Consider the following 10735-nt stretch of genomic DNA (forward strand, 5'->3'; position numbering starts at 1 on the left):
AGTCGGCCAGGCAGGCGGGTGAGTGGGTGGGAGGGAGGGAAAGGTGCATCCACCCCAGCCCTGGCTGGCCAGGCTTCCACGAGCTGCCGTACCTGTGAGCAAAGTGAGCGGGCCTGCGGGGAAAAGCGCTCGGAATACTCCTCGGGGACCTCCTTCACCAGCCGCTCCACCTCCTCCCGCTTGATCTTCTTCTTCCTCTGCTGGAAGGGCGACTGGCCTGCGATCATCTCGTACAGAAGGCAGCCGAGCGCCCACCAGTCAGGGCTGAACGTGTACCGTTCATTCTTCACCACCTCCGGAGCTGGGTGGGCGGCATGGGAGTTAGGGCTGGGCAGGAGGCGGGCAGTGGACCCTCAGGCCCCAGGAACGCCAGCGAACGTTAGGTCTGGGATCCACTCAAACCCGCTAGCCAGGCAGGCGCCGTCCCAGCTTGGAGGGGACCTTGGCCAGTAGGAGAGCACAGGCCCCATCAAGCGGGGTGGATACAGCCCTGCAGGAGGCCATGCCCAGGGTCCCCAGGTCTTCAGATTTTACACAAGAAGTCAGAAATCTGTATTTTGTATGTGAAACCGTCTGACTTACTAAAAACAATTTGACTTAAACACAAATGTAGGCCAAATTGGGCCCATGTGGCTACCAGTTTGCAACTTCTGGATTTACTATCAGCGAGAAGAAGGAAACTCCTATTTTCTGAATACCTCCTACCTGCCAGGGCAGCCCTGTGGGGAGTTTTCCCTGAACTCTCTCTTTTCATCTTCCAGGCAGCCCTGGGAGGCAGGTATGATGAGCGTTTTCCAGTGGAGGAAAGTGAGGCCGGGAGCAGCGGAGTGTCTGGTTCAAGGCCACGCAGGCAAGAGGCGGAGCCTGCAAAGCCAGGACTCTGCCTCCTGTGTCTCTCGGTCTCCGAGTGGAATGTGGGGCCTCATGTTGGCCCCTCCACTGACCTCCCTCACAGATGGGCACAGGGAGGGCAGGGACCGGGGCCACGGAAACAGGTTTGGGTCTCTCTCCTCCATCTCCCGGTAGCCACCTGCAAGCTCAGCCATAGCAGGGTTTAATAAGTATTTAGCAAATGAACGACATGGCTTCACAACTGTGTGCGGCCCTGGCTGAGTCTTGGTCTCCTAACCTCTAGAAGAGGAGCATCGGTATGGGCCCTTTCTACTGAGGCCCCTTTTGAGAGAAGACTCCCAGACAGAAGTGGGTGTGGCTGGGTGGGTGGATAGTGAGGGAACCCAGGAGGCTCGTGGGCCGGGCAGAGCAGACTCACCCATGTAACCCACGGTGCCCACACGGCCTTTGATGGTCTGGCCCTCGGGCACGTGCACAGCTAGCCCCAGGTCAGAGATGCGGATGTGGCCTGAATGTGGGTGGAGAAACAGGTGGACCCGTTAACAGGCCGGGCCTCTGCATCTCACCCCACCCTGGCCCACCCCAGGCACCCTCACACACCGTGGTCATCCAGCAAGATGTTCTCTGGCTTCAAGTCCCTGTGCAGAGAGAAGAGCAGGGTCAGATGCTGCTCAGTTTGCCAGGGAGCCAGACGGGGCCAGCCCCTCCTAGCTCACTTGCCTCCTGGGACCAGGTGTGGAGCAAGGTGCAAGACTCATTTGCTGCCAGGGTGACAGACAGCCCTGCTCTCCCTGGCAACAGCCCAGACTCAAGGGAGCGGAGGAAGGATCTAGAGCCAGGACTCCCAGGACTCTCTAGACGAGTGGAAGGCAGCTCTACCCGGGAGGGGCCTCCCCAGTGGCCTTGCTCACCCCTTGGTGACTGACTCTGCCTTTCCTCTCTATCAAATGGGACTACTCATCCATTCCCTGATTAGGCTGTTGTGAGGCTCACAGGAAGTCGGCAACAATCAGAACCAGGGTTCTCTCTTACCCAGCCCCGCGTGCCAGGCACTCTGTACTTAGCTCACTGGGCCCCTCCAGTAGGAAGTTGGGCCTACTTCTAACAACCTGGGAAGTAGGAATTATAGTCTCTGCTTCCTAGAAAAGGAAGCGGTGTTGGGAGCAGGGAGCTGACTGGCCCGAGGTCACACGGTGGGGGATGGAGGGGTGACAAAGTCAGGATTCCCCCGTGGGTCTACCAGAGCCCAAAGCCTAGGTCTGGGCTACTCAGGTTGGCCTGGCGTGTGAGTTAAGCTGGTGCCACAGCCCCCAAACCAATGTCCTTCCATAGTCTGGCTTGATCGGCAGCCTTGGCCACCTCCGTCCAGGCCCAGCTGCAGTCGCTGGCAGGGAAGGACTAAGCCCCTGGGGTGGCCGAGCCCTCCCCACCTGTACACGATACGCTCCCGGTGCAGGTCCTCCAGGCCACAGCAGATCTCGGCGGCATAGAAGACAGCCCGCGCTTCAGGGAAGCCAGCCTGGCCCATGTGGTAGATGTGGAACTTGAGGTCGCCCCCGTTCATCAGTGTCAGCACCAGGCACAGCGCGTCCTTGGTCTCATAGGCGTAGGCCAAGCTCACCTGTGGCCGAGGGGACCCGAGCCCTCAGGCAGGAGCTGCGGGACGCTTGGCAGCAGGGCTGCCCAAAAAAGCCTTCTCGGTGCCACTTCTTGGGCTCGGCCTGCTCCCCAAGCCTGGCGTCAACACCCCAAACCCGCCCTTCCTGGGATCCCGTGTGGGAGGGTGGGGCCTGGCGGGTGGGGAGGGCCGGTGCGCCAGAGTGGCCAAGGGGAAGGGAGAGTCTCCTTCTGTACTTACTACAAACCTACTGTTCACTTTCTCCAGGATCTGCTTCTCGTTCAGCGCCATGGCCTCCCCTTTCCGCTTCTTGATCCGCTTTTTCTCTAGCTTCTTGCAGGCATACATCTTACCTGTGGCCCGCACCTGGCAGGCGCACACCTGTGGCCAGGCAGACAGGGGCGAATGGGGGCCAGCTGTGCCCTTGCTGGGCATCCAGGGGGTGGTCCAGGGCCCAACACACCCACCCTATTCACTCTCCCAGGGGCGCTGGCCTGGCCACTCACCTCCCCAAAGCCACCTTTGCCGAGGACTCGGTACTGCCTGAAGGTGTTTTTGGTCACTGGCTGCCTGTGGCAAGGGGTGGGGAAGCACATGCTGGCTGAGCAGGAGAGCCCAAGGCCTATGAAGAACCCTGGCGACCTGGCCTGTCCCAGCCCAGCCTTCAGGGAGCTCACCTTTCCAGCCACTTCCACTGCAGGAAACGGTTGAAGTAGATGCTGTCGAGGTAGTCGGCAAAAGGGGCCACGCTCAGATACTCGTGGGTCAGCCTGTTGAGGGAAGGCAGGCCCAGCTCACCCACCAGCCCCCGACACCTCAGGCTCTCGGCTTGCTGGGCCAGGCCTCCCGTTCTGCACAGGCTTAGCCCACAGGTATCATCGTTGGCCAGTCCTCCCGCTAACCCTCAAGCGGGGAGACACAGAGCCTGTGCTGAAGCTGTGGGTGCTACTGAGAGGGGAGGTAGCCTGCTCAGGTCACACAGCAGGGGCAAGGCCAGGGCTGGGCAGCTGAGCTCCCTCACCAGCCACCGAGCTGTTCACAGTCTTCCTGGCCCCCAGAAGCCCCCTCCTCTGGGCATAATTCCAGGCTTGTGGGCAGGGCCAGGCTTACCGGGTGAGTTCCTGGAAAAGGTCTTTGCAGGGCCCCTGCTCCAGCCGCTGGGTGCAGTTCGTTACCAGCTGCCGGGGGACCTCAGGGATGAGGTCAGGACCCTGGGAACAAGCTCCAGACAGGTCAGTGCAGGGGCTCCCTTAGATGGCTGCCCACTCCCAGGGGAGAGGGGTCAGGCAACTCAGGCTGGTGCCATGGGAGGCTGCAGGCCGGGGTGTGCCAGCCAGCCTGGTTGCTGAACTCCTTCCTGCTGCCCATCCATGAGGCAGAGCGCAGCAGAGCCACTGGGAGGCCGCCTGGCCCAAGCCCAGCCCATACCCTGGGCTGCATGCCCGCCGTGCTGCCTGGAGCAGCTCCAGGGCACTCTCTGCCCAGGCTGTGTGTTACTTGCGTCCGTGTGAAGAGACCACCCTCAGAGGCCTGACACTGTGGTCACTCCTCTCCCTGACACTGGGCTCTGGTGGCTCCCATCATCTCTCTATCGCTGCTCACTCACCGTGTGGCTCAGAAAATTCTGCATCAGCCGCCGCCCACATGCCTTCCGCTTCTCATCTGGGGTCACTTCATACTCAGCCTGCAGGGTGGAAAGCAAAGAAGCTGGAGGTCTGGGCAGAGCAAGCAGCAGGTGTGGGGAGGAGGGGCACATGGGGCTGGGACCTCGGCCACCCACAGGGCTGGGCAGGGCTGGGCTGCACTCACCACCCCATCCAGGAAGGCGATGCAGCGGCTCAGCTCCGGCCTCGTGGCACAGAACTCTCGGAACAGCAGGCGCCCGATGGGCTGCCGCTCGCACAGGCTGTGGTAGTCACGCTCTGTGGGCAGTGATGGAAGCTGCTGGGTCCACAGCCCCAGAGCACATGGCGGGGGCATTCCTGCCCACACCACCAGGCCCTGGGCCCCCACAACAGCTTCCAGCTCTGCAGTGTGGCAGCCACAATCTTCTTCAGAACCCTCACCACCACCCTCAGGTGGGCATAGCTGTTTTGGGACTATGAGGCGCAGAGAGGCTAACTGACTAGCTCAATGCCACGCAGCCAGGAGTCTGGCTCCAGAGCCCAGGCCTCCGTCCACCTCCCCGCATTGTCTCCTGATTTACACGACTTGCGTTATGTCACAGTACTGGGGTTGGGTGCGGTCCATGAGGTTCCGGCCCAGCCCAGCCGGGGCCAGGCCCACACCTGCTGCCTGCCTGGCGAAAGTGCGAGAGGAAGCTGTGGCTTCCGGCAGGCTCTCAGCTGGGCCTCCTTCCCAGGAGGTGGAAACAGCCCGGGTGTGCTCTGCCCACGTGCAGGCCACCGGGGGCCTCAGCAACCTTGGGTGCTGCTCAGACCTGGGGCCTTGGCGAAGATTGGCAGGAACTGGGGTCCTGGGCCCTTCTGTCCCCTCCCAGGAGTAACCCTGTCACACTGCCCAGGCTGAGGGCTTCTGGTCAAGGATTTGCTAGGCACCCCTCAGGGCTGGGCCTGGGAGGCTAAGCCCCAGCCTGGGGCTCCCAAGGCAGTCAGTCTGTGGGCTGGCCCAGCTGCTGCTCCCTCCGTCCTGTGGGCCCTGCTCACCCTAGCTGGCTCTCCTCTTCAAAGTGGAATCAACTGCCCCAATCTGCCCCTGCCCTATTCCCGACACCCGCTTTAACCACCCTCAGTGTGACCCTGTTTGCTGTCTGCTCTCCACCCATTCCAAGCCTGGGAACTGAAACTGGGCTGAATGGTGCAGTCCTCATCCTCCTGCTCACTGGAGCCCCCAAGTCTGCCCCTCTGCCCCAGGGCAAGGTCTCAGGGGAGGCTCCCCTGGCCCCAGCAGGGCCCCTCGCCTCAGCACCCCCAGTCTCTGCCCAGGCCTCACCGAGGCTGAGCCGCAGCTCTTCGCACTGGCTGATGTGAGGGAACTGGAGCATCTGCCGCCATTTCTTGCTTTTGCCCTTGCGATTTCCACCGCCACCTGTGGGAGCAATCGGACACTGGGTCTCGAGTCCCGCTGCCTCAGAACTGCCTCTGGGTCCTCAGTGCGGTCTAGGGCCTCTAGGGCCGAGCCAAGGCAGAGCCAAGGCAGGACGGCACCTCAGGCCTTCCCTCTGCACGCTCCAGCACGCCCTTGCTGCGTTCCAGGACACACGTGGTTCTCCTGCTTCAGGCTCCTGCACTGGGAGAGCCAAGACAGGCAGTGAGGCCGCTGGGGGAGGACAGTGTTCCAAGTAGCTGCAACAATGGGTCCAGCCCCAGCTGCTTCCCACCAGGCGGAGCTCCCCCGGTGAAGAACGGGGAGAAGGACATCACAGTGGTGAGAACCGCAGAAGGCCCAGGAGGGAGAGATTCTAGGCCAGTGGGGCAGGCCTGAGAGATGCACAGGGCAGCCTGGGGACAAGGAGGCTCCCAGGCCTCTATCGCCAGGCCCCACATCAGAGCTATCAGACGCTCAAACGAGGCAGGGGCAAGGGGGCTGGCACCCAGGACTCCCCGTCCCCTGCACACTGGGGCTTCCCGGGTCCCCTGCCTGCCTTGCTTGACCTCGCAGACACCCCATCTGCAGCAGCTGAGGTCACGGCAGCAGTTCAATTGCCTGCAGAGCCCAACAGGTGTGGGAAACGTGGGCCAGATGTGAGATGACCAGGAACAGCAAAGGCCTCTCTGACAGGGCCAGCTGCAGAACGCCAGCTGATTGCTTGATTGCTGCTAGGAGGGTTTCTGGCTCAGTGTGGCCAGCTCTTCTGATTTTTCAAAAGCAGCCGGAAATGCAGACTCTAACATAAAATATTGGCCCCCATTTTGTTTAGAAAACAAAAACTCACTGCAGCCAAATAAAATGTGTCAGGGAGCTAGCCAAATGTGTGTGGCCTGTGGGCCACCAGGTTGAGGAGGGTGGAAGGGGCCTGAGCCTCCCAGAGCTGGGTCTGAATCTCTGATTCACACCGTGGCCCATCACTCGCTATCTGTGAACCTCAGCTTCTCCATGTGTGTTATGTAGCGAATGGCAGACACTGTCCACATCAAGTAGGGCTGAGTCAAGAGGTGAACCCCAACTCCAACAGCTCCATGGCAACCTTAGACAACCACTTTCTCATGCTGGGCCTCAGTTTCCCCTCTGGCTTTCCAGTCCTGTATCCATCTGGCCTGGGTGAGGGCAGTGGTGCAAGGGCAGAAGTTGCCTTCTAGGGAGGGGGCAAGGCTAGGTCCCTAGATGACTCCCAGACCTAAGCTGCCTGGAGGAGGAAGTACTGCAGGGGCCCATTGAGAAACTTGCTAGAGGCCTCCTGCGAGGATGCCCTGCAGTCATTGCTTCACTGTGAGTGAGCAACAGACCCCCACCCCTCCAACCCAGGGCAAAGCCTTCCCAGAAGGGGAACTCCTCCCCCACACCCACAGGTCCCTCACCCAACCCTCCATCCGTCAGCCTCCCACCCTCAGTTACTTCCTCCTCCCCCCTCCCAGCCACATCAAGGCAGCAGCGAAGAGTCACACGCAAATATCCTGTCCTGGGCTGCCCAGTCAGTGGGGCTCTTCCTCGCCCTCCCCGTCCCCTTTCAGTGTCCCCGGGCCCCCTCCCCATGCCTCTGAGTGCCTGGGAAGAGAAGGGGTACTGGGGGAGGTCTCAAGCCCCAGCGTTGTCCCACTCCATCCTCACAGCAACTCTGCCTGAGCAGGCCCAATTTCTTTTCTTCTTTTTTTTTTTTTTTTGAGATGGAGTCTCGCTCTGTTGCCCAGGCTGGAGTGCAGTGGCACGATCTCTGCTCACTGCAAGCTCCGCCTCCCCGGTTCACGCCATTCTCCTGCCTCAGCCTCCCAAGTAGCTGGGACTACAGGCGCCCGCCACTGCACCCGGCAAATTTTTTGTATTTTTAGTAGAAACGGGGTTCCACCGTATTAGCCAGGATGGTCTCAATCTCCTGACCTCGTGATCCACCCGCCTCGGCCTCCCAAAGTGCTAGGATTACAGGCGTGAGCCACCGCGCCCGGCCGAGCAGGCCCAATTTCATATGAAAACTGAGGTTCTGAAGTGAGGAATCAATTCACCCAAGATGACAAAGCCCAGAGGTGACAGGAGTCGTACCCAGCTCCCTATGGCCATAACCCAAGCTCCTTTCCCACCCCAAACATGGCTGGCATCTATTAGGTGCCAACTGTATACACACAGCAAGGGTTCCCAAACCCCACCTGGGGCCTCAGATCACTTGAGAAGCCGTCAGGGGCCCCAGTCCCAAGCTCATGAAAAGCCAGTTCATGAGTTGGTTCTGATGCAGCCCGTCCAGGCGCCTGGGCTCAGGACTCAGTGACAATCAGGGTTTCCTTTAGTGTTTATGTCCCACTCCCAAGTGTTCCACAAAAAGGGGTACTGAAGTTGAGAAAGAAGAGACATATTTAAAGCCATGCGGGTCGGCCAGGCGCGGTGGCTCACGCCTACAATCCCAGCAATTTGGGAGGCCAGAGGCAGGCGGATCACTTGAGGTCAGGAGTTCAAGACCAGCCTGGCCAACATGGTGAAACCCATCTCTACTATAAACACAAAAATTAGCCGGGTGTGGTGGCGTGCACCTGTAGTCCCAGCTACTTGGGAGGTTGAGGGAGGAGAGTCACTTGAACCCAGGAGGCGGAGGTTGCAGTGAGCCCTGCACTCCAGCCTGGGCAACAGAGTGAGACTCTGTCTCAAAAAAAAAAAAGCCATGCAGGTGGGAGGGGCAGAGCCAGGTTGTCGTAAGGGTTCTCTAGTGGAGGTACCAGTCCCCAGTCTGGCCACACCACCCTGTGCCTTGCCCATGGCCTGACAAAGCTTGTCCAGAGGTACCCACACTCTCCGGCCAGGCAGTGCCATCGGCAGGCCTGAGGCCTTAACTGGTTACAGCCCTAGGGAAGAAGGCCTGTTTCGGCCCTCCCCACCCCTCCTCCCTGGCTGGTTGGATGACGAGGCAGAACAGAATCGGCAGATGCCCCCAGAGGCTGGGAGGAAGGCCTAGCCCATGGGCTTGATAAGGGACAGGGGATAAGACAGGCTCCCCAGGCAATGAGGACCCAGCCTGCCATGCCATTTCTGGGCTGCACCTCGCCAAAGCACTGGGTGGACACAGGGTGCCAGGTGTGGCACCCAGCTGGAGGTTCCTCTGGGCTTCCTATAGACAGTGCCGGTCATCCTGTGTCTTAGGCCTGAGTCAATCGCAATCTTGCCGTGTGACTGATGCTAATCCCTGGTTTGAGCCTCAGCTTCCCACATGTAAAATATGGTAGAAAGGTGAAGCAGATGACTTTTTAAGCCTGGAAGCCCAGCAAAGGGTGGAAAAACTGTCATAATCTCCCTCCTTGCCCTGGAGTTCCAAAAAGAAGGGTCTTGTTTACTGCTGCTTCCCCAGCACCCTGGAAAAGGTGGGGCAGAGTGGGTGGTCAGTGATCATGTTACTGAGGTGGGGTGTGGCAAGTGGGGGCAGACTGACCACAAGGCAGTGAGGACCCGATCTGGTCCTTCTGTGTCTCCCAGGACCTACACAGAGCAAGTGCCTGATAACATCTGGGGTGGGAGCCACGAGGAGCTACACACACACTCGGCCCACCAGACTGGTTTCCCCAGCCAGGCCTTTGAGCTTACAGTACTGACAGAGCAGCATGCTCTGCTCCCACTTCTTTCTGTGTCCGCTAGCCCCACTAGACCATGGGCTCCCTGAGGGGAAATATCCATTCACCTCTGCCCTCAGTGTCCTGAGGCACGGAGCAAGTGGCAGTCCTACAAGTAGCATTTGTGACCAGGAGTTTCCCCAAGTCAGGTGGGCTGTGCTACGCAGAGGGTCCGTTTATTCATTCTCCAGCCTTTACCTAACACCAACTTTGTGCGGGATTAGGCTAGGGTGCTGGGGTCTGGGCCCATGGCACGTGGGGCATCTTTACACCTCTCACCTGGAGGAGGCTTGTCTCAGACAGGCTCTCCTGGGGCTCCGGTCCCACCCTTCCCTCTTCGTCTCTCTTTCTTTCACTCCTTCACCCCCACCCGCCGCGAGGGCGGCGGCCTGACCCCCGCCCCTTCCTGGGCCCCGAATCCCGGGGGCAGGTGCGGAGGAGGAAGACGACGGGCCGGAAAGGCTCGTGTCTGGGCGGGGTGTAGGGCGCAGGGCCCGCGGGCCTAGGGGATCCGACGGCTGGGTAGCCCCGCGGAGCTCAGACGCCGCGCACTCGCGCTCCATGCACCCGGGCCCGGTCGCCCGCCCGGCCGCCTCACCTTCCCGGGCCTTGAGTAGCACCGTGTTCGCTACGATGTTCTCGAGCTCCATGGGATGTGGCGCCTCCTGGCCCGCCGGGCCGCGCCGCCGGCCGGGATCGCGCGCGAGGGCCGAGGCCGGATGGCGATCGGCGCGGCTCGGCGCGGCTCGGCTCGGCTCGCAGTGACCGCGCCGCGGCCTCCCCGGCCTCCCCGGCCGCCGCAGCCAGCCGCGCACTCTCCGCCCCTTCTCGGGGGCCACCTCGGCGCTGGCCCGCCCCGCCCCGCCCTCTGTTTACCTTATTTGACCAATCACCGGGCAGAAGCTCCCCGCGCCGTCTTCCCATTAGTCTTCCTCTTCATCTTTCCCCCGCCCCCCGAGCTGGGGACTCGCTCAAAGAAGTGCGGGGGCGGGACCAATCACGTCACCTCTTCCTGGTTGGTCTGAGGGCGGGGTTCAGCCCCTAGGTTCGAATTTCTAGGCTTTCGTAGGATACCAAACTGCCAATTAGGGCCGAGCCCTCAGCCGGGACAATGGAGGTGGGTACTCTGGGGCACGCCCAGGAGGCCGACTATGTGATTGGGTGAAGGAGACGTCCGTCATCTTAAGTACTGCATTTTGATTGGGCCGTCGCCTGAAGGTGTGGCCCGGCAGCCTTTGGCTCGCAGATGGCTTTTCTAGGGTTTTGTTGGGGACGCGCTCCGTATCCTGGGCCTCCTGCGAGCCGGCAGCGAGTTTGTTTGGTCCACTTGTGTGGCCGTATTCCCTTGGGTCGGCCCCAACTAGGAGGGCGCACATCGAAAGAGGGAGAGACAGGGAGGAGGCTGCGGCATCGCAGCAGTTCCCCGACCTCTTGCCCGGTCGCCGCAGGCGCCCCGCCCAGCCCCCGCAGCCGGATGTTGTGATTTCTCTCCACCTACTCGGCCTCGCCTTCCCTCGGCCTCTGCTGCCTTATAAGGCAGCACTACCACCCCTAGACGTTG

At 60.9% G+C, this 10735-nt stretch overlaps 1 protein-coding gene across 5 annotated transcripts in view; it reads right to left on the bottom strand.

Moving 5' to 3' along the window:
• The window catches only part of GRK6 (G protein-coupled receptor kinase 6), a 17036-nt gene extending 6850 nt beyond the window's left edge, over window positions 1-10186 (bottom strand). For 2 of the 5 annotated variants that reach the window (XM_032158702.2, XM_058440166.1), the window contains exons 1-12: window positions 9773-9994; window positions 5423-5518; window positions 4280-4392; window positions 4077-4154; window positions 3581-3681; window positions 3148-3240; window positions 2977-3040; window positions 2711-2851; window positions 2283-2473; window positions 1453-1490; window positions 1271-1360; window positions 93-301 (exon numbers count right to left, since the gene is read on the bottom strand). In XM_032158702.2, the coding sequence (XP_032014593.1) occupies window positions 93-301; window positions 1271-1360; window positions 1453-1490; window positions 2283-2473; window positions 2711-2851; window positions 2977-3040; window positions 3148-3240; window positions 3581-3681; window positions 4077-4154; window positions 4280-4392; window positions 5423-5518; window positions 9773-9824 (1266 nt within the window). In that variant the 5' untranslated portion in view covers window positions 9825-9994. Of the gene's footprint in view, window positions 1-92; window positions 302-1270; window positions 1361-1452; window positions 1491-2282; window positions 2474-2710; window positions 2852-2976; window positions 3041-3147; window positions 3241-3580; window positions 3682-4076; window positions 4155-4279; window positions 4393-5422; window positions 5519-9772; window positions 9995-10050 lie in introns of those variants that run through there. The other 3 variants (XM_058440167.1, XM_032158703.3, XM_058440168.1) reach the window with 3 other exon arrangements.
• Window positions 10187-10735: the final 549 nt, after the last annotated feature.

Source organism: Hylobates moloch, unplaced genomic scaffold (assembly GCF_009828535.3).
Source record: "Hylobates moloch isolate HMO894 unplaced genomic scaffold, HMol_V3 SCAFFOLD_6, whole genome shotgun sequence".
Taxonomy (NCBI): Eukaryota; Metazoa; Chordata; class Mammalia; order Primates; family Hylobatidae; genus Hylobates; species Hylobates moloch.